General features: G+C 44.6%; 1 protein-coding gene across 2 annotated transcripts in view; it reads left to right on the top strand.

Annotated features, from left to right (window-relative positions):
- KIF26B (kinesin family member 26B) overlaps nt 1-23,967 on the top strand; it is a 566,488-nt gene that overhangs the window by 262,110 nt on the left and 280,411 nt on the right. For both annotated transcript variants that reach the window (XM_054447009.2, XM_063666562.1), the window contains one exon: nt 776-942. In XM_054447009.2, the coding sequence (XP_054302984.1) occupies nt 776-942 (167 nt within the window). The remainder of the gene's footprint in view (nt 1-775; nt 943-23,967) is intronic.

The following is a 23,967-nucleotide window of genomic DNA, read 5'->3' as shown; positions in this document are numbered from 1 at the left end:
TTTTCAAAAGTATATTCCTACACAAGATCCTTGTTTTGCCCCAAAGTTTGGTTCTTCACAGCTTATTATGTAGATTTAGGCAAAATGGACCGAGCCCCATCCACTAGAACTTCCATTATAAAGGCAATCATTTCAAATAAAACAGAAGCCATTTATCTTAATGAACCAGCAGGAAAATGAAGTCTGTTGAAATGATCTGAACCCTTCAAAAAAAACTGGTAATCCATTGTGGCTATATTTATTTTTATTAGTTTCTCTGTATTGCCTGTTTTATTGACTTTCCACAGCAAACCACCACCACCACCACCACCAAATACTGTTGTATTTTGATTCCTTATGTTCTTTATTAGCAGGCTTACTTCTCTCTTAATAAAACTATGCCTTTCCCCACTGCTCCATTTCAGAGCATTTGGGGCTATTCCTGGAAGAAGCCAGCATTAGTTAATGTTACTGTTCTGGTCTTGGGCTGCAAAGAGTGCATGGATAATGGTTCATGTTTCCCCTCCAAATGGAGGGAAGACACAGACATAATTGAAACTTACAATGTCAGGGGATAATTTTATACCATTATTTTTAATGAAAACGGGGGAGTATCCTAGCTAAAATGCCGGAAAATAGCCTTCTAGTAGCCCTAAGCATCCACGTGTAACTGAATGCAGGTGGGATAGAAGCCTGTTCCCTCTTGCCTCCCTCCCCCAAATAGAGAGATGCTGTCAGTGGTCAGGAAATGCCGTGAGCCACAGGTAATGAGCTCCGTATCCATTTTCTTTGTCAGATCTCCCAGCTGATGACAGAGAGTGGCCGGGAGGGACTGACAGAAGCCGTGCTGAACCGCTACAATGCAGACAAGCCTTCCGCCTGCAGCGTCCCAGCCTCGCAGGGCTCCTGCGTGGCCAGTGAGACTTCCACAGGCACGTCGGTGGCCGCCTCCTTCTTTGCACGGTAAGATAGCTGTTCAGATTCTTGGTTCTTTCCGATGAGCCCACCTGGTTAGCCCCTCACATGGACTAGCTCAGCTGAAACACTAGAAAGAGTTTGGGGCCGTTCTGTGACGTCATTCATTAAGACAGAGTTTCTCAGCCATGGCACTGCGACCTCTCGGGCCAGCTAACTGTGGTGGGGACTGTCCTGTGTGTTATAGGATGGGCTGCAGCATCCTTGGCCTGTACCCCTCGATGTGTGCCCGCAGTGCCCTCCTCGAGTTGTGACTACCAAAAATGTCTGCAGACATTGTGAGAAGCCCCAGGGTTGAGAACCGCTGCTCTCTTGATGTGTAGCTCTAAAGATGGTCTTCTGCAGCATCAGGACTTTGTAGAGCCATCCCTCTGGTGGGTGTTTCCAGATTTATCTTCTCATTATAGAAATTGAACTGCTTAAAAGCTATTAAATAGATGGCAGGGTTTTTCTCCCCCCCTTCTTGACAGATTAGCCAGAGTGTTATCAAATACTATCCAGCTAATCTTGGGAACTTTAAAAATACAAGAAACAAAAAAGAAAGGTATTTCAACAATGTTTTCTGCCTAATTTTAGCAACATGGCAGAGACGGGGCGGGAGACGAAGGACAGCTGAGCAGGAAAGGACTTCGGGGATTGTCTGGTTCCATCTCCTTATTTATGAATGAGGAAACCGAGGACCAGGAAGGTTCAACTAGGAGTGAGTTTATAGCACAGCCAGAAATAGAAACCGGATTCCTCTACGTTTTTCTGTATAACTCATGTTTTAATCTAATGCTTAGAACTGAACCTTGGAAAACTTTCTCTGCCTAAGATTTGCAAGCTCCTGAGTAAACAGGACATAGAATAAATGCGATAGCATCAGATATGAAATCACAAGACCCTTTGGGTTCATGTTGAAGTTCTGCCTCAGTTTCTTCTTCTATAAAATGAGGATAATACCTACTCTGCAGGGTCTCTGTGAAGACTAAAATACGATGATGAGAAATTATGAAGTACTGTAGAAATGGTTACTACTATGTCAGTAAGAAGGAATATTGTGTGACTTTGCTTGTTATCTTTATGAATGGTAACATCCAGAACACAAATATGGGGAAGGGGCTCTGATTAGGACAGCGGCAAGGCAGAGGAGGACAGAGGGCTAAGACCCTGGATGATGGGACCCTAAAGGCAGCACACAGGGCTTGTTGGAAGACCGGCTTTGAGGGTCTTCATTGTATTTTGGTGCTGTGTTTATTGTCCTATGAACACTTGGGACAACTTGAATGTGTGGGAAGTAACAGGAAATATGTATAGGCTGGTCACCCAACAATGGGGACCATTGTGTTAGCGCTGTCTGGACATGAATCTCTGTGTTGTCCCAGACCATTAAGCAGGGAGTCCAAGCTCACTGGGAGGTCATGTCCATGCCATTTAGGGAGAGAATAAAGACAGGGAACAGTTATGAGGAAATGTCACAAGCACAGAAGCTCCTAGGAGGTTATTAGAACATGTCCAAAGGAGGCTGACTAAGAAGCCATGGCATGGCAGGTTCAGTTTGGAAAAGAGAAGGACTCTGAGGTACATCATGGATGCCGTCAGCTATCTCTCAGGCTATTGGATAAATGGAGACTTGGTTCGTTCTGTAGAGCAACCAGGTACGTAGGCAAAGGCTAAATAACGACGGAGGAGACGGACCTCCCAGCTCAGAATGAAGAACTTGCAATTCCAATGGCTTTAGGAGAGAGTGAGATTTGTGTCCCTAAGGGAGATCAAAGTTATGTTGAGTAATTACCTGGCCTCGATCCTAGAGGGGACATTCAATGCTCAGATGGGCATTGACTTCCGATGTGCCTTTCTAACCTGAAATTCTTTGAAAGTGGAAAGTCTTCCGTTCATTTCCATCCAGAGAATTTTACAGAAGGTTGACTGACTCACAGAGCAACCCAGAAGAAGATTTGAAGCAGGAAGAGATAAGAGGTGAGGGTTCCCAATGGGCAGAATTTAAGGAGAACATGAATTCTCCTTAAATTCTTGGTGCAAGGAAACCAGCAGCATCTTTGGAGCTGGGGAAAGGATGTGGAAATGAGGGGGGCCTGGGAACCTCATAGTACTGGACAAGGTGTGCCTGAGGCCAGAGGTCAGGGTATCAGAGGAGGATTTACAAACAAGCAAACACACAGCAGGGAAAGGAATAACAAATCACTAGTGAAAGCCTAGGGTGGAAGGGAGATACTGAGGCAAAACCTAAAATGTATGGGCCAGTGATGTCAACTGGGGCAGGCTCTGCAGGTGATGCTAGCAGCAAACAAAGACTTGAAACTCACGACTTCAGAACGACAAGGGCTTGTAGTATGAGCTTTCAAAGAGCTGGAAAGGATCCCTAAGGCTCCCCAAATCTTTACTATTACTTTCTGTGCAGTGAACGCTGATAGCACTTGGTGCTTCATGGTATAAGCATTAAAAGTACATAGTTTGTATTCAAAGGGTTTACAATGTACAGTGGAAAACAAGTACCATGTGAAAAAGAACAATTCTTTCTATAGATTTCCCCCCCACCCTTTACTCATTACCATATTTTGCCATGTTATTCTCATCATTATTGATGAGAACTATTATTAGCTGGGCTTTTCCACCTCCTAACGAGGGAGGCAGCATATTAATAACCCCCCTGTCACTGAGGGGCACCCAAAGCAGAAGTGTGAATGACTGGCTCCAGGCTCATACTGTCAAGAGGCAGAACCAGGGATGCACCTGACATTTAGGTCCCCAAACGTCCATGTGATAAGCCAAAACCTGCCCAGCTTATGCTGTCAGACAGTCAGCTGAGTTCAATGGGCCTTTTGGTTTTAGCTGAAGCAAAGCTGTGTAAGGGGATGGTAATGACAGCTTTTGATAATTGTCTGTCCTCATAGGGGTTTGGGGCAGAGTCAGCTCCTACACCTCCAATCTGCTCACCACTTTCAACTCTTCCTGCTTGACTGCAATGGAGACATAGTCCTCTGGGTCTGCAGGGTCCTGGAACTCTCCTATAGCTCCAAGTCAAGACACAAGGGTGGCCTGCTCTCAGGAAGCTGTCCTGAGCTGGGCGTGGTGGCTCACGACTGTAATCCCAGTACTTTGGGAGACCAAGGTGGATGGATCACTTGAGACCAGGAGTTCAAGACCAGCCTGGCCAACATGGTGAGACCCCGACTCTACTAAAAATACAAAAATTAGCTGGGCGTGGTGGTGCACATCTATAATCCCAGCTACTTGGGAGGCTAAGACATGAGAATCACTTGAATTAGGAAGGTGGGGTTTTGGTGAGCCGAGATGACACCACTGCACTCCAGTCTGGGCGACAGAGTTGGACTCAGTCTCAAAAAAAAAGAAAAAAGAAAGAAAGAAAGCAGCAGCAGCTGTGCTGGGGGCCATTTCGTTCCATATGGGAGGGAGGGCATTTGCTAAATCTGTGGCCGATGTGGCTGACGTGTGTTGAGCACTGAGTGGGCATCACTCACTATTAACTACCTCTTCACATGCAACCCCCTTCACTTCACAGTAACCCTGTGAGGCAGAGCCCACCATTGTCTCTGTTTTATGGGTAAAGAAGATGGTTCCCTGAGTACTGACCCAGAGCCACATAGCCGGGAGTGGCGGAGTGGGAGATCCATCCTCATTTCCTCTCACTTGAGACGCCATGTTCCTATTCTCTGTGCTAAACAGACACAGGAAGACACTTTATTATAGGGTTTTTTTTCCACCGTAATCATGAACTGATGATTGCTTATAAAACGGGTTTGAAACTACGAGGCCCTGTAATTTGAGAAGATGAGTAGAACAACAATAACAAAAACCACAGAAAAACCCCCAATTTGTTGAAGATTTGAAGCAGGAAGAGATAAGAAGTGACACATTTGTTGTTGTTGTTTTTTTTAATTATTATTATACTTTAAGTTCTAGGGTACATGTGCACAATGTGCACGTTAGTTACATATGTATACATGTGCCATGCTGGTGTGCTGCACCCATTAACTCGCCATTTAGCATTAGGTATATCTCCTAATGCTATCCCTCCCCGCTCCCCCCACCCCATAACAGTCCCCAGAGTGTGATGTTCCCCTTCCTGTGTCCATGTGTTCTCATTGTTCAATTCCCACCTATGAGTGAGAACATGCGGTGTTTGGTTTTTTGTCCTCGCGATAGTTTGCTGAGAATGATCATTGGTTGTTGCTCTTAAAGATTCCTACCTTTGCACAGTGTTTTCCTGTTGATGAAAAATATGTCTATCCTGGGTCTGGAATTTTCTGGATAAATGTTGGTGTTCATCTCCATATAGCATCGCTCTCATTCATGTAGATGTCCACTTTTCTCTGTGATACTAACCTTTATTTAAAATGTATTTATTTTTATTTTAAAATCTATTTTTGAGACAGAATCTCGCTCTGTTACCCAGGCTGGAGTGTAGTGACATAATCACAGCTCACTGCAGCCTCAACCTCTCGGGCTCCAGCGATCCTCCCACTTCAGCCTCCTGAGTAGCTGGGACCACAGGAATGCACCACAGTGCCCAGCTAATTTATTTTTATTTTTTGAAGAGATGGGGTCTCCCTGTGTTTGTTGTGCACACTGGTCTTGAACACCTAGGCTCAAGCAGTCCTCCCACCTTGGCCTCCCATAGTGCTGGGATTATAGTCATGAGCCACTGCACCTGGCCTAAAATTTATTCATTTATTTATTTTTGAGATGGAGTCTCACTCACTCTGTTTCCCAGGCTGGAGTGCAGTGGCGTGATCTCAGCTCACTGCAACCTCTGCCTCCCAGGTTCAAGTGATTCTGCCTCAGCCTTCCGAGTAAGATTACAGGTGTGCACCACCACGTCAGCTAATTTTTGTATTTTTAGTAGAGATGGGGTTTCATCATGTTGCCCAGGCTGGTCTTGAACTCCTGACCTCAAGTGGTCCACCTGCCTTGGCCCCCCAAAGTGCTGAGTATTGTTTTGATTGACTAATAAACATTGTATATATTTACGGAGTAAAATATGTTTTGAAATATGTACATATTGTGGAATTAGCCTGTATTTTTAAATGCTTACTTTCTAGAACTGTGGGTGGAGGTCTGGGTGAACCTTGTTACATTTCAAATTCAATGCCTATAAAATAAGAATTTCAGTTTTGAATAAGCAGTGTGTGGTCTGTGCTGGTCAACACACAGTTACTGGTCTGTGATAAGTATAGAAATTGAGAGGAAGCGTTTAGAAACATCTGCTGATGGAATAATTTTCTGTCTGTTGAATCTAAGAATAAAAAATCGGGGCTTGCATTTTGTGTGTAACTAGAAGTAAAAGAAAAAGTTGGTCCTTCACCCAGATAGTTTGAGATGCACTGCTATAGAGAATGATGGAGCATGAAGCACCTGTTCTGTGCTTTTCTTCCTCTCACGATTGTCTTTAAACAGTCAGCATCTTAGTAGCTGTCTTTGCTTCAGAATTTCAGTACCCCCCCTTTTTTTTTTTTGAGAAAAAACACTGTTTCTGGAAAAAATAGTAACAGTCACCCAGAAAAGAGATCGAGACAATTGGTCATCAGGTTGGTTAACTGTTCTGTGCTGGCTTTGAACATCAAGAACATCTCAAATGAGGGGCTTTTTTTTTTTTTTTTGCATGATTTTCACATTAATAGAAAATGGTGAAGTAGGGTATGATTAGATTTTCCCATTTGCTGACAGTTCACTTTGAATAAAGGTTGACTTAATGATGTACTTTACCTTATAAAGTATGGAGTGCATGAAACCCAATAAAAACTCTTGGGTGAAACCCTAGCTTTGTAGGTTGAGGCAGTGGAACCTTCGTTTATATTTGAAGAGCAGTTAGTGGATTCTGGATTATGCATAGAATTGAACCCTGAAACAGAAAATGAATCTTTTGGGTGACCTCATATCTTTGCATTGATTTTCTTTCCCAAATAACCATTAAAACTCATGGGTTTTGTTTTTGTTTTTTTTGAGATGGAGTCTCGCTCTGTCGCCCAGGCTGGAGTGCAGTGGTGCAATCTCGACTCACTGCAAGCTCTGCCTCCCAGGTTCAAGTGATTCTCCTGCCTCAGCCTCCCGAGTAGCTGGGACTACAGGAGTCCCCCACCATGCCCAGCTAATTTTTGTATTTTTAGTAGAGACGGGGTTTCACCATGTTGGCCAAGATGGTCTCGATCTCCTGACCTCATGATCCGCCCGCCTCCGCCTCTCAAAGTGCTGGGATTACAGCCGTGAGCCATGGCGCCCAGCTATGTGTTTTTATTCATGGAGAAAATTAGCTTCTGTAGAATTTTCATCTACATTCAGAGCAAGAGTTTGAAAAATGGTGAAAATGGACAAAGATCACATGAGCACAAAGACACTGTCAAGTTTTGGCAGAGCAGGTGTCAACAGTTCCACGGCATTGGTGAGCACAGAGACTTCCAGTTCTGCCTTCAGACATCACTTCTAAATTGTCATATTTTTGGTGTTCAGCTTTTATCTTTAGTTGACAGCCTTTTGTACCAAATTCTAATCAAATTTCCAAGTAAAATTATATTAAGGGCATTTTTTTATTATTCGTGATTTTACTTAAATTTTCCTGTTTTCTTAATATAAACAAATGCCTTTCCATTCTGTTATCACAGGTTCTGATGACTTTAGATCAGAACTTACTCACTATCTTCAAATTCTTTATTCTGTTTTTTTGCTCATTATTGACTCTGACACGTTAGTTGGAACTTCTCCCTCTCTCTCCCCCTTCCTCTCTCTCCCTCCCTCCTCCCTCCCTTCTTTCCTCCCTTCCTGTTTTTCTATCTGCTCTTGAAGATTCCTACCTGTACACAGTGTTTTCCTGTTGACGAAACATATGTCTATCCTGGGTCTGGAATTTTCTGGATAAATGTTGTGTTCATCTCCATATAGCGTCGCTCTCATTCCATTCTCTAGGATCCCTGTTGTCTGCTTCCTCTTCCTCACTTGCCAAGCTGTCCCTCACTTTCTCCCACTGACTCCTCTAACTCCTTGCCGTCGACCCAAACACATTCCTTTCTCAGGACGTGATTGTGTTTCTGTCCATCTCAATCTCTTGTGCGGTATCTTCCATCGTTGTTTTTGAATGGCTCCCTGTATTACCTGAACAGCATTCTTCAATCCTCTTGAGCATGTCACTGACTGTTGTATGACTGATTTGACCAGTATCCCCTTGGGTCCAGAGGTTGCCATGGTGTTAAAACCAAGCACCGCTCAGGCCCTGGGGCCAGGGCTAGGCTGAGCAGAGAGGACTGACCCCTGGCTCCCAGGCCCTGCCTTCAGGACCACGTGGCTTCTCTTGTTAGTTCCCTGTGGGGCCTGCTTTTCGTGCTGTGTATCCTCATGTGACCATATGGAGAGCTGATACTGGTCTGATTACCATTATTGCCACACTCTCGCTGAGAACCAACTCAGACAGCGCCTTGCTGTGATGGTTTCAGCAAATGCTTTTCATATATAATCTTGTATGGTGAAGGCTTTCTTTAGTCCCTGGGCCCTTAACACCTAACAGTGGTACTTGGTTATATGTTTGGAGTTGATGAAGTCAGAGAAGGATGGGAAGGAGTGTGGAACTGTTCCTGCTTCTTTTGTTCTTCTGTCAGGTACAGTTCCCTTTAGGGATGCTCGCTTCTTCCCCTTAGAAATACATCAACAATATTACCGAAGAAAAACTATCCTAAACATACCACAATTGGTCTCAGGTGATCTAGGCAGAGGAAAAATTGAGCTGGGTGTCTGAGATCCAACTCCTAGGTGTCAATTGACTATGGAGAGACAGGGCACAAGTTCTGCCTCCAGTTTCACAACTTGGAACAGTTAATGTCCAGCACTGTTTCCATTATGATAGACTGATGCCTTTACAAAAACAAACAGGCCGGGCGTGGTGGCTCACACTTGTAATCCCAGCACTTCGGGAGGCTGAGTCAGGCAGGATCACCTGAGGTCGGGAGTTTGCGACCAGCTTGACCAACATGGAGAAACCCCGTCTCTACTAAAAATACAAAATTAGCCAGGCGTGGTGGCCCACGCCTGTAATCCCATCTACTTGGGAGGCTGAGGCAGGAGAATCACTTGAACCCGGGAGTTGGAGGTTGCGGTGAGCCGAGATCACGCCATTGCGCTCCAGCCTGGACAACAAGGGTGCAACTCTTATCTCAAAACAAACAAACAAACAAACAAAAAACCCTTTTAGGAGCTCATATTGTAGAACTTCACTGTATTATTATTTTTTCCTGTTTCTTGTTTTGTTTTCACTGAAGTGTATTTTGCTTACCCTTAGCTCCTTGCACTTGCCAGGGTCCCATTCTGACTTGGTGTCTGTTCTTTTCTCCTTCCCCCAGTGTATCCCCTCGTTCTCACATTCCAGATCTCAGTCTGCCTATTCCAGGACTTCCCATGGAAGCAGGGCTACCATTGAGCTTCCTGTGGGACACTTGTGGTCAGGGCCAACAAGCATAATTGTGCCATCTATTCACAGAACCAGGGCACCCAATTGTAGGAGTGAGTGGGGCTTAAATCTAGCCAACACTGTGCCAGCCTGGTGGAACCACCTCCTCTGGGGCTCTGTGAATCCTCCTTGGACGCAGGTAATGTCTGGGCTCATGTTGTCCTGGCCGGCCCTGCCTCCTTTACTGGTGGCCAAGCAGTGTCAGGGCATAGATCTTTGAAGGGCTGAACTGGAAGGCAAACCCCTACCCTCTGGTTTCTTATTTATTTATTTATTCCTGACAGGTCATAGCTTTACTCTCCTCAGAAAATACTCTGTTGATTTCTTGGAAAAGAAGGGACTCTCTCTCATGTATATTGATGAAGTGAATTTTTAAGAATCATAGTTCTATGAATATGGTTTCACTTTAACTCACCTCACGAAAGGAAAACACTAAGAAGCAACCAAGGGTATATTTAGTGCTATCCAATTTCAAGGGCCCTAGAAAACAGTCTCAGGTGTTTGCTGTGTGAAGCCAAACCTCCTTAGTTGCTTATGAGACAGTGAAAGCACAGAAGGAAAAGTGGTCGTAATTTAACATCTACACTGTTTTCCCTTGTGCTAAAAACATGCCTAAAACACCTCAAATACATAACCCTAACATCCAATATGCAACCCCAGCAACCCCCGACTGTTCTGTTGTGGGGGGTACAGACCGTAACAGAAGTGGCATTCATGGCTTGGCATATACCACTCCGAGTTGGTGAGCTACGCTAAAGAAAACAACCAGTGTTTGCGGCCCCTTCCCATCTTCTGCTGCAGGGAATGTGGTCAAATGGAGCATTTTCTGATTAAACAAGTCCTTTGTCTGACTGGCAGCCGGTTGGGGTGTTGGCAATTGGCTCCCAACATCTGGGAATAATTTCCACAGCTTTGCCTAGGTTGAAAACTCAATTCATGTCTTGGTGTGAATGTCTGAAGGCAAAGCAATTTCAACAAGCCTCAAGAATCCCAGGGATTCTTGTAAGATATTCTCAAGGTTAAGGATTCTAGTTCTTATTGCACATTTTGCATTTTTTGTTTTAATTGATGCTGTGGTGGGGGTGGGGGTGGGGGGCAGTGGTTAGGGGAGAAGGATATTGAATAAGCAAATAGAAAGCTGGAGAAGCCCAGGCTTGAATTCTCTGCCAGACACTGACATTCTGACTTGAGGCAAGTAACTTAACCTTGCTAAGCTTCCGTTGCTTCTGTTAAATAGAGATAATCATATCTGCTTTATAGGATTATGGAGAGGATTAAATGAAAATGTGATAGTACTTGGTAAACTTCATCTAAATCCTACAGATAATGTGAAGATGGCACTTGCTATAAAAAGGATGGAGTTCTGTCCTCAATGAATTCTCAACATTCTCTTTTGAGTAGATGACTTTTCGTTGAGACCTTTACAGGCTGTTTAGGTGGCTCTTTGTTATCTGTCTAATGACTGTCCAGGCCTTCTGTGGCAATTATAAAGATCTGGTATCACGTCTCTGAGAACAAAAACCACCTACAGAAGGAGCTGAAGTGCAATTCGCCCTCAAATCTCACCTATTATGAACCAGATACCATTGGTGATGGAAAATATCAGTGAGCCATACAGAGAGAGAAACCTGCCCTCAAGTAGCTGCATTTTAGCAGAGCTCCAGGTAGGTCACTACTCACCTCTAAATCTTTTGAAGAGGCTTCATTTTTTTGTTGGTTTTTGTTTTGTTTTGTTGTGATATGCAGTCTTGCTCTGTCTCCCAGCCCAGATTGCAGTGGCACGATCTCGGCTAACTGCAATCTCCACCTCCTGGGTTTAAGCAATTCTACCTCAGCCTCCCAAGTAGCTGGGATTACAGGCACCTGCCACCACACCCGGCTAATTTTTGTATTTTTTAGTAGAGATGGGGTTTTGCCATGTCGGCCAGGCTGGTCTTGAACACCTGACCTCAGGTGATCTGCCCGCCTTGGTCTCCCAAAGTGCTGGGATTACAAGCGTGAGCCACTGCGCCCAGCCTTGTTGTTGTTTTATAGCCCTAGAAAAACTGGTCCCAAACAATAAGGAAGAGACTGAAGGGAAAAAAGAAGATGGGGAGGGGCTTTAAGAATTCTGTTGCCGTAGAACTTTGTGACTCACTCAAGGGCAGCAAGCTGGAATTGTCATGATACTGATGGCGGACATTAACGAAAACAGTGAATAAAAGTAAAAGGGGAAATGTTCTTTCTTTGTGAATACCCTCATGATCTGAATTGGGGGCTGAAGAGGGAGGATGGGGTGACACAGAGTAGATTCAGAAAAAGCAGAGTAGAAACCTGTGAACTGAAAGAGAGGACCGATGGATGAGGAGAGGATGCAATTTTATCTAGTATATGTTGCGTAAATCTGTTTCCTGGTCTACACTTGTAACACCACCCTAGTACAGCACCGCTATTATATGTTTCCTTCCTTCAGCACTGACTCATTTAAAAATCATAATGGCCAGCCAGGTGGTGCCATGGCTCACAACTTGTAATCCCAGTACTTTGAGAGGCTGAGGTAGGAGGATAGCTTGAGGCCAGGAGTTCAAGACCAGCCTGGGCAACATAGGAAGACCCTGTATCTGGAAAAAATTTTAAAAAGCAACCAAGTGCAGTGGCACATACCTGTAATCCTAGCTACTTGAGGGGCTGGGGCAGGAGGATCGCTTGAGCCTGGGAGGTTGAGGCTGCAGTGAGCTGTGATCTCACTAGGGCACTCCAGCCTAGGCGACAGGGTGAGACCCTTCTCTTAGAAAAAAAAAATAATCATAATAGCCTACATTTTTGAGGGTTTCTTATATGCCACACACTATTCTGAGTTCTTGACACACATTTAATCTTCAGAAGCCCCCATGAGTTGGCCGTGTTTTTATCCCATTGTTTAGACGTGGAAACTGAAGCACAGAGGGAAGAAGTAACTTGACCAAGTTCACACAGCTAGTAGGCAACGTGTAGGGATCCGAGCTAGGTGTCTGATTCCAGAGGCCACAAGCCAGAATATAAGCTCCAAATATAAGGTGCGGACATTTGTGTCTTTGTTCTTGGCTGAAGCTCCAGCACCTAAAAGAACACTCAAGAAATGTTTGTTGAATAACTCAATGGTGCTCTTAGCCACCATGTTCTCCTGCCTCCAAAGTCAAGATGGGTTGCAATGGGTAGGGGGTCATTAGATAAATAGTCTCAATGCAACGATCTCAATGTGAGACCAAAGTAGAGAATGGGTGCAAAGTGCACCACAGAAGCTATAGGGGGAAGCGTTTGGAACAATGACTCTTTTTTTTTTTTTTTTTTTTTTGAGATGGAGTCTCGCCCTGTTGCCCAGGCTGGAGTGCAGTGGCATGATCTTAGCTCACTGCAACCTCTGCCTCCTGGGTTCAAGAAATTCTCCTGCCTCAGCCTCCTGAGTAGCTAGGAATGCAGGCACCTGCCACCACTCCCAGCTAATTTTTCTTTTTTTTTTTTTTTTGAGACAGAGTCTCGCACTGTCACCCAGGCTAGAGTGCAGTGGTGCGATCTCGGCTCACTGCAACCTCCGCCTCCCGGCTTCAGGTGATTCTCCTGCCTCAGCCTCCCAAGTAGCTGGGATTACAGGCATCCGCCACCATGCCCAGCTCATTTTTTTGTATTTTTAGTAGAGACGGGATTTCACTATGTTGGTCAGGCTGGTCTCAAACTCCTGACCTTGTGATCTGCCCACCTCAGCCTCCCAAAGTGCTGGGATTACAGGCGTGAGCCACCGCGCCCAGCCAATTTTTGTGTTTTTAGTAGAGACAGGGTTTCAGCATATTGGCCAGGCTGGTCTTGAACTCCTGACCTTGCGTTCCACCCACCTTGGCCTCCCAAAGTGCTGGGATTACAGGCGTGAGCCACTGTGCCTGGCCTGACCAACTACTGTTTATGCTTCTAATTTTGTTAGTTACTAAAATCTTGCTTTCAGTCTCATGCAGTAAAAGCAAAAGGTTTTTCAGTGACTTACAAGGCTCTGTGCACACCATCTGTCCCCTGCCCTCTTCCTCTGCCACGTTCCCACTTGCTTACTCTGCTCTAGGCATATTGACCTCCTTGCTTTTCCTCTAAAAGTGCCAAGGCCATTCCCTCCCCCTAGGCTTTGTTCTTCTGCTTGGCTTAACCAGCCCTTCCTTCAGATCTTTGCTCAAATGCCACTTTCTTGGTAAGGCCCTCCGTGACCTCCCTGTTTAAAATTACGACAATCCCACCTGCACACCCCTCCCTCTCGCGTGGTACCTGCTACGTTAGGACTATTTGCTGAATGAATGAATCTCAGACAAATGGGAGATGGGTGGCTAAGTCTCCAGATTGTCCTGCATTGAAGTGCTTGGAGAAGTTTGCATATTTTCCCACTCAGTTCAAACCACATGCTCAGGAATTAAAGTGTTCTTTTAGCTTTCGGATGTTTTGCGGGGATAGCATTGTAACAAAGCATGATAAAAAGCAGTGTTGGGAAATTGAGATTCTTATTACAGTGGGGGTACCTGGTTGTCATTTCAAGATGAGGATTTGTTAAGGGATGGGACAAGGGATGCTGCCTGGCACAATAAACCAAAGAAAGAGTTAAAACAGAGAAAAGAGTTATTAGTTAAAGGACTAGCACAAACAAAGTAGGGCTCTCCATCTTTTTCCTGTCTCGTTGAAAACCCATCTTTTCCTCCCTTGAATAAACTTCTTTGCTTTCTGTCCCCCTGCTTTGATTTATTATTTTAATTCTATAGCTGTCTTAGTGAAGTATGTAAAGCATTTGGGGGTAAAATCATGTGGAAGACATTATAGAAACTAAAGATGTATGATATTATGTGGTGTTGGGTAGAGGCTCAGCGTGCTGATGAATCACACGGTTGATGAAAACACCAATCTGTCCAGGGCCATTGTCTATCAGCTGTATAAGAAATTGGCTCCTTGCTGAGGGTACAGGAAGGAGGAATGTAAGGGGGACTGCCGGAATAATTCGGTTAGAATTAGGTAAAACCGGAGCATAGAGAGGTCTGGTTGACATCCCTACTTTTTATAGTGACAGATGTCCCTGAAGGTGAGGTTTTTATTTTCTTGCCTCTAAAAGGGAAATAATGAATGTTTCTATTTCTTCTGTCCTATTACTCTGTGATGAATGTTTCTTTTATTTTTATCTGAGTCTAACTCCCCTCCACCATACTTAGCATCATGCCTGCATCATATCCATTAATAAATGGATGTTGAAAGAATGAATCAACCATGCTTGAAAACTTAGATCTCTCTTGCTTTTCAAGAGACTCAAATATTTAAAAGAAGCTATGGAGCTGTGTGCGGCAGCTCCCGCCTGTGATCCCAGCACTTTTGGAGGCCGGGGCGGATGGATCACAAGGTCAGGAGTTCAAAACCAGCCTGGCCAACATAGTGAAGCCCCATCTCTACTAAAAGTCCAAAAAAATAAATAAATTAACAGGGCACGGTGGTAGGCACCTGTAGCCCCAGCTACTTGGAAGGCTGAGGCAGGAGAATCGCTTGAACCCAGGAGGTGGAGGTTGCAGTGAGCCGAGATTGCACCACTGCCCTCCAGCCTGGGTGACACAGCAAGACTCTGTCTCAAAAAAAAAGAAGAGGAAGAAGTAAGAAGTTATGGGATTGTGCTTGCAAGCAGCACAATTTATTGTGTAGCATCAGAGTTTTCATCATTCCAAGTATTAGTGATAAAAATAATTCTGAAGGATAAATGGCATATTTTCCATTGTTGATTTCAACACGGTTAGACTCAGCAGTGCACTATTTCTGATAATCATCTATCATTTTACTCAGCGTATGCAAAAAATGATCTTAGCATCACATGGTAATTAGATGCTTTTTTTTCTGGCACCTGGTGTGCTTGTTCATGAAGTGCACTGAAATTCGGGAAATATAATTTCAAAAGCCTAGAAATAATGGCCCATGTCATTTTCTTGGCATTCTTCAAAACCAAAGCCTTAAGAGTCCATGGTTTGTCCTTTTAAACCCCAGCAACGGAAAGAAAGGGCCTTGGCAGTGACAAAGAAAGAGAAATTCTCTTGGGGGTCTGCAGTGAAAAGGGATGTAATCAGTACCAGGCAAGCCACTTTGAATTTTTTTTTTAAATGAACAAATATAAACCATTAATCAAAAATTCTTTCCAGTCTTTTTGGTGCTTCAGAATATAAATGTGGCTCATTTTTCTCTAATAAGTTTCCATTTATTATCATAGTCATCTCTTCAGTGCTCAAAGTGGCAAGGTTGTATTTGTGGAGAAAACAGAATATTTTTTAACATGGCTATCCTGAATTTTAGAGGCACTTACTAGGGATGAAAAAACTGGTCTGAAGTTCTTAGGCATACTCTTACCACCTAAAAGTGTTTAGCAATAAAAATAATACCTTTGTTTTGACCTTTGAGGAAAGGTATCAGGTTAAAAATTGAGAGAGGTAGTGAAAGAGAGTCAGTGATTCCAGTGTTTCAGGAAGTCTGACCTGGCCAGGGTCCAGCTGGGCTGCAAGAACCTCCTTTCTCTCCCTGTCTCTGCAGCTCCATCACTCATCACTCTCTCCAAGTCCTTGGGAATACACAGGGAGAACCTAGTGGCCATAGCAGATACTGCTGGTCCCCCTCTTCCCCCATCCCTTGCCACCTCATCATTTGCTTGCCCAAAACCTTATGGTTCTCAAGGCCCAGCACTTGTGACTCTGCCCGAGGGTTTCCTCTGGCTGTGGGAGCCCCCTGCACCCACACAGGGGGCAGGCCACTTGGGAACAGGCCCAGGTAAGACTGGCAGGAGTTGGTGGATAAACACCCCAGCTCTCTTGTCCCTTGGTGGGGATAATTCTGAGGCATGGTCTACCCTGTCTCCCATATTTCCCTGGTAGGATTGAGCCCCAGTTGCCTGTGTCCATAACCTGCTTGAGAACACAGACTCTGGTATTTTCCTTCCTTCCCTTCTCCCTTCCTCACTGTCTTACGGCTGTTACCTAGAGTCACCTCCCAGTTAACCTACCAGCACCCTCATTCTTGTACAAGGATATGTCTGAGGGAACTTGGTATAAGATATTGGAAGTATATGCTCTTTTGTCCATCCATCCATCCGTCCGTCCATCCATCCATCCATCCATCTCTCCATCCACCCATTCATCCATCTATCCATCTCTCTAACCATCCATCCATCCATCCATCCATCCATCCATCCATCCATCCATCCATCCATTTCACCATCCACCCATTCATCCATCCATCCATCCATCCATCCATCCATCCATCCATCCATCCATCCATCCATCTCTCCATCTACCCATTCATCCATCCATCCATCCAACCATCCATCCATCCACCCACCCAACCATCCAACAAGCATTTGGTAAGCTCATGCTGTATGCCAGGTATTGTGTTAGGCACCGAGGAGAGCAAGAGGACAGCCACTGCCCTCAGGGATCTCTCAGTCCAGCAGGGCAGCCAGTCCCAGGATACGACAGTGAGAAAGGACATGGAGGTTCAAGACAGAAAAATTCATAAAGCCATCCAGTATTGCTCTCCCGGTGTCTTCAGGTTGTTTACAAATTAAAGGTGGCTTTCCAGCACCTATTATTATCAGAAATGGTCTTATTGGTTCACTTGCTTACTAGTCTATTGCCTGTCTCCCTTCCTAGAATGTAAGATCCATGGAAAGAGGTACTTGTCTAGCTTATTCCATTATTGCTTCCTCAACTCTTATAACAGGGGCCAGGCTGGCACATGATAAACATTTGGTGAGTGCATCTCGTAGTCATTAAGGTCTCTGCTGTGGAAAGGTTGTCAGTTTCCTCCTGTTCCTCCCGGAGTAAGCTCATCCTTGTTGAAATATACCCAAGCTCCACTCTGGATGCAGTGTTTCCAGTGCACTGTGGAAGTCTCTACTCAGGACAGGAGGGATAGCAAGTGTGCTGCCCACCCTGGGTCCGAGGTGGCCACTTCCTGCTAGCCACTGCTCCTTGGGAACAAAGGACGCTTGCCCAAGTGTGAGTGCTTTAGCATCAAGGTGAGTGCTTGATGCATCAAGAATTATGAGTGCTTTAGCATCAAGAATTATTCAACTGAAAGGAGTTGGCTGGACCCAGTGACTCACACCTGTAAATCTCAGCACTTTGGGAGGCCAAGGTGGGTGGATCACGAGGTCAGGAGTTCGAGACCAGCCTGACCAACATGACAAAACCCCGTCCCTACTAAAAATACAAAAATTAGCCAGGCGTGGTGGTGCACACCTGTAATCCAAGAGACTCGGGAGGCTGAGGCAGGAGAATCACTTGAACCTGGGAGGTGGAGGTTGCAGTGAGCCGAGATTGCATCACTGCACTCCAGTCTGGGAGACAGAGTGAGACTGTGTCTCAAAAAAAAAAGAGTTTTCTTCTAAATAGCTTGCTGAGTTTCTCTATTTTCTGTGTACACTGAATTCTAAACTCTCAGTTGGGAGATTCTGCCAATGAAACACTCTTTGCCGTCTCCTACCTCTGCTACATGGGCTTGCTTGATGGTGAGTGATGAACCACCCAAGTACCTACACAACCCCCTGGTTATCAGCAGTGGCAGTGGAAAGGAGAGTTTGAATTTGGAATGTAGACATTTTGTAAACAGGTTCAGAGGAGTAACTGTCCACCATCCTCCCCACTGTGGTGTGCAAAGCTAAAGAGCTGACTCATGTGATCGTGGGGGTTGGCAAGTCCAAAATAGGCATGGCTAGAAATTCCAGCAGGAGTTGATGTTGCAGCCTTGAGTCCAGAAGCAGTCTTAAGGCCTTCAACTGATTGGATGAGGCCCATCCACATGAATGGAGGGTAATCTGCTTTTCTCAGAGTCTACCGACTTTAAGTGTTAATATCATCTAGTAAATACCTTCACAACAACATCTAGACTAGTATTTGACCAAACAACTGGACACCATAGCCTAGCAAAGTTGACACATAAAATTCACCACCTCAAGAATCAGCACTAGGTTTAACATGAAAACAACTTGTATTGAGTGCAATTTATCAAGTGCATATTGAGACTGGCTGAAGTTCTTCCTGGAACTTATTTCTCTCTCTCACTCTCTCTCTCTCTCTCTTTTTTTGTGACAGAGTCTTGCTCTTTTGTCCAGGTTGGAGTGCAGTGGCATGATCTCAGCTCACTGCAACCTCCACCTCCTGGGTTCAAGTGATTCTCCTGCCTCAACCTCCCAAGTAGCTGGGATTACAGGCACGTGCCACCATGCCTGGCTAATTTTTGTAATTTTAGTAGAGATGGGATTTCGCCATGTTGCCCAGGCTGGTCTCAAACTGATGGCCTCAAGTGATCTGCAAGCCTTGGCCTCCCAAAGTGCTGGGATTACATGCGTGAGCCACCGCACCTGGCCCCTGGAACTTATTTGTTAGTATTCAGGCTACTGAGGTGTTGCACCTGCAGACTCTCAGGTGGCGCTCACCCATTCTCTCTCTCTGCCGAGCTCCCGTGTTCCATCCTTTGTTCCTCAGTGTCCCTACCTGTTAACGTGTTGAATGTAATCCCCGCATCTTTTGGATAAATCAGAGAATCCCATATCATTTATTACTTAGGATCCTGAGCATTCAGTTTTAGCTTTCACACTAAAGATAGAGAAAATAAAAATAGATACCATTAATCTTCTCCTGTGGTCCTGATTGCCAACCGTAGTCTGAAAGATCTGCAGCGGATTTATTACTTTGCATGTTCTTTATTTCCTTTAAACCTGGGCATGTGAGGAACGTTGATTTATGGAGCCTAGATCATGCTTGGCTGGGGAATGGGAGGAGGGAAGCAAAGTGCTGTTCAAGCTGCAGTAAATTTAAACATCACTAGTATTTCTTTACACATGCAGGGGGGAAGAATCCTAACTTAAGTCCGTTGCTACAGGAGCTCATAAATTAAAAATAACAAGACTATTTCCTATACACCTGGAGCTTCAAAATTACATGCCGTTAATTCTTTGATTGCCCCCTTCACAAAAGAGCCATTGGGGGTGACAACTCAAACAAGATCTCCACCACAGCCGTGAAATCCAAACAGTGATTCACCTCGTGTCTTTGACCTTGTTCAAGATAAGGAAGTGACTTGTCTGAAACATAGAATCTAAGAATTTAGCCCCATTATTTTTTTTCCTCAAACTTTTCTCTCTCATTGCTCTCTTCTCTCTCTCTCCTCTCTCTTTCTTGTTTTATTTTTTCTAATTTTACATAAATTTTAAAACAAATCTAACAGCATCAGAAGACCAAAACACAGGAAAGTCTTCTTGACTTTCCACTATGTTCTGAGCCATAAACCCTTCCGTGTGCTCAAATAATACACCCCAGCTGGTCTGGTGGATGAATTTGGTTAGCCTCTTAAATGTTTTAGCACCTGTACACCACAGAGCTCCCCAAAGCGAGGAAATTATGTTTCCTCCTGTCCCCAACGGATTGCTTTTCACCTGGGCCATATAGCTGCTGTGTGCCACTTTACAGAGGTTAAGACTGAGCAGTCCTGGAGGACACAGAAAGTTCCAAAGAAGTACAGACACAACCTCAAGTCCTCATATATTTTACTTCTTCATCTTGTTCTTTGAGAACTACGTTTACTTTCTTTGAGAAAATGCATAAAGGAGAAAGAGAGGATATACTTTATTTTGATTTTTAGAGAACCTTAAAAGTGTCGTGCCAGAAGCGGCAGAATTGAGTTTTCACTCTTATACCACCCAGACCTTTCACTCTAGGTATATACCAAAGAAAAATGAAATGAAGGCGTTTGTTCACGTCGAGACTTGCCCGTGAATGTTCATGGCGGTGTTATTCATCAAAGCCCCCAAAATGGAAACTACCCAAATATCCACCAACTGATAAATGAATAGACAAAACATGGATGTCCGTTCAGTGAGAGACTCTTCAGAATCCTCAAACGATTGCTACACACAACATGATTGAATCTCAAATAATGATGGTAAGCGAAGGAAACCAGATCCCACCTCTACAGATGGAAGGCTACATATGCTATGATTTCCTTCAGTGCGGGATAGACAATAGAAACTAATACAGTGTCAGGAAGCATATCAGTGGTTGATGGGAAGTGAGGGTGGGAGGGAGGAACCGATTACAAAGGGCTGTGAGGAAATGTTTGGGGGCAATGGATTTGCTTATGATGTTGACTGGGATGGTTTCACAGGTGGATACATATGACAAAACTCATCAAAGTGTGCAGTTTATTATATATCAGTTACATTTCACTAAAGCCAATAAATGATGGCCAGGCGTGGTGGCTCACACCTGTAATCCCAGAACTTTGTCAGGCCGAGGTGGGACGATCACTTGGGTCTAAGAGTTTGAGACCAGCCTGGGCAACATGGCAAGACCCTGTCTCTACAAAAAATAAAAAATTAGCCAGACTTAGTGGCATGTGCCTGTAGTCCTAGCTGCTCTGGAGGCTGAGCTGGGAGGATTGATTGAGCCCAGGAGGTTGAGGCTTCAGTGAGCCATGATTATACCACTGTACTCGAGCCTGGGCGAAGGAATAAGACCCTGTCTCAAAAAAAAAAAAAAAAAAAAAAAAAGAAAAAGAAAAAAGAAAGGTAATAAATGAATTTTGTTGGTATTAGAGAAAATGTTTTGAGATGGGGCGAGAATTGTCTTAAAAAGTAAATAGAGTTGCGATAAGTGGTCGTTTTCCTCTGGAAGGAAAAGTGTTAATAATAGGAACCCCTATGAAATGATATTGGATTGGCCTCATTAATTTTTTTTCCCCCAAGGGCTCAAGATAAGAAAGTACCATGGGAAATCTCCAAATTGGTACACAAATCTAAATTATTTTAGGTAATAAAAAATCATCAAAGTAGAATAAACAGGGGAAGAAATGAGCAGAGGAGCTTTAATGAGAGCAAGGAGAAACATTTTGGGTAAAATAATTCAAATTATTCTTATGAGATGATAGACTTGGAGAAACTGTTTATAACTGAGGAAGGGGATTTAAGGACTTTGTTGCCAGAAGATTCAGCCTAAGATCACCAGGAGTAACTAAATGTGTTGGACATCATTGGGAAGAATACTGAAAATATTGAAACAAAGTGAAAGGTACCATCTTACCCTTGGACAAAGTGAACATTTCTTTCAACCTAGAAGTTCCTATAAAGTTCTGACAGGCCAGGCACGGTGGCTCATGCCTGTAATCCCAGCACTTTAGGAGGCCGAGGCGCGTGGATCACGAGGTGAGGAGATCGAGACCATTCTGGCTAACACGGTGAAATCCTGTCTCTATTAAAAAATACAAATAATTAGCCGGGCGTGGTGGCGGGTGCCTGTAGTCCCAGCTACTTGGGAGGCTAAGGCAGGAGAATGATGTGAACCCAGGAGGTGGAGCTTGCAGTGAGCTGAGATCGCGCCACTACACTCCAGCCTGGGCGACAGAGCGAGACTCTGTCTAAAAAAAAAAAAAAAAGTTCTGACAAGTTCAACTTATAAAAGGGAAGTAAAGCCTAGTGAGTGCGTAGAGAGACTCCCATTTGAGAACGGGCATTTGGAAGAACTCCCTAGTCCGGGTGACAAGAGCTGGGTGGAATCTGAGTAGCTCATTTGGCACATGGATAGATTATTCATTAAGTTTTGGAACTATCTCTTAAGACGGGGAAGAAGCAGCCTTAGGGAACAACAAAACAAGCTGTATTCCACATCCTAAGACACAGTAACGACTGAGAATATAAATCTGCAGGTCCAGATGAATCCACAGATGGCAAGCTGATTGCAAGCTATTAGACAAAGCCAGGAGTGTTTGGGAGCAGATCCCCAACTTCTGACTCCATAGAGGGTCACAGCCTGCCTCTCTTGCACAGAAAGAGAAGGAATTCTCAGCTAAGTGCCACAGGACTCCTGTCCAATATACTAGCCATTCTAGTCTGTTTCTGAAATAGTCTTTTCTACATCATTTTTTAAAGCGGCTCCATTATTCTGAGCACTTTTATCAAGTAACACATCAGCTGCCGTAAAAGCTGGAAGGTGGCTGAAACTGGGTGAGGATCTAGAAGCCCCTTGGGCAACTCCAGATTGGAAACACGTCATGGGACCTCCTTTTAGGGACAGACTCCCAGGCAGGCTGCTGTAGGATGACTTCAGGTGTCCCATGTTTTGGGTGGGAATGTCAGCAGAGCAGATGCGAGAGGCATTTCCCCCAAGCACCTGGATTGTTTCATGCCCGAAAGGAGGCAAGACAGGAAGGTATAAAATCCAGATCGGTGCAGTTGCTCAGAAAAGGGACAGGTGACGGGCTGGCATTCTCTCCTTGGCTTCCTGTGGAATTTCAAAGTTACTGCTTTGGGATTGTGAACTCCAGCCATCTGCGTGCTTGGAACCTGGAGAGCAATCCAGCTGGTGTCTACCACCGTAATTAAGAGGGATATGGAGCATGTAGGTGTTATACACCCCTGCCAATCACCAGGAAGGAGCTGAGTGTGGAATTCACATTTGAAAGTGAAGATGCAGGAAGCCTGATAGCTCCCAAAAGAAACGGCCACCAGGTTTTGTTTGTTTAAAACAAACAGACAACAACAAAACAAAAAACAAAAAAACAACGGAAGGGTACACTTTAGAAAAACTATTGACTTTTTCCCAAGATATCTGTACCTCAGCCACAACTACAAAAAAGAGTCTCTTTCTCTGTTGCTGGCATCTAGTCTGCTGTACTTGAAGAATTTTCTGATGCTCCATGGCCATTGTTGCTTCTTTGTCCTCCCCACTATTTCATCTGCCGGCTCTTGGGAGGGGAGGTTCCAGTTCCCTCGGCTAACGTGTGTGATTCCGACAGTAGCGAGCAACGCAGACCCTGGGAAGAGGAACAAGAATAGGACATTCCTATATTTTTATGTGGAGATTGATAATCAAGGCTAACAATCCCGGCAGAAGGTGAACAACACATTAAACAGAGGGGAAAAGATAATAAAATATCTCCTGCTGCTTAACAGTCGTTGGGTGGAAACGTTCCCTAGAATTATACAGCCATTGCACTTGATAGCTCATAAAGCCTCAGGAAAGTCCGTCAAGGGCCTTTTTTCTTGGCGAGGGACCATTTTTTTCATGCAGTTATGATAGCATCTGCTTCCTGTCCCTGGAAGTGCACAGACTCCATGGGCGCTGGCAGACAGAAGCAGGGGAGGAGCCCTACTGCAGAGGCATCTGGCTCCTTTGATGGGTTTTGGGTAACTTCTAATCTACAGGGCATCGTATCAAAATGCAGATTGAGATTTAGCGGGTAGCCAGTGAGCACTTGCTAGGTGCCAGGCACTGGCTTAGGGTATTTCATTAATCCTGACAACTATGAGGTCAGTATTACCCTTTTAAAAACAATGCTATGGAAAACAGAGCCCTAGACTCCTTAAGAAACATACCCAGAGCACATGGCTAACAAGTGGCAGGCTGAGGTCCCCACGCCTGGTGGCCTTTCTTCTGTTACTGCAAAGACGGAGGAAGAGGCGAGAGTTGCTTCCTGTCCGTGCTCTGGGTACGTGTGAAATCTTGTGCATCTCCTTATACCGGGTGTTCATGCACATGTGTGTTGAGAAGGGATGCTGTTTTCCA

This window comes from Pongo pygmaeus, chromosome 1 (assembly GCF_028885625.2).
Source record: "Pongo pygmaeus isolate AG05252 chromosome 1, NHGRI_mPonPyg2-v2.0_pri, whole genome shotgun sequence".
In the NCBI taxonomy this organism is placed as follows: Eukaryota; Metazoa; Chordata; class Mammalia; order Primates; family Hominidae; genus Pongo; species Pongo pygmaeus.
The sequence above is the reverse complement of the archived record's forward strand: the minus strand, read 5'-3'. Positions and strand labels throughout refer to the sequence as shown.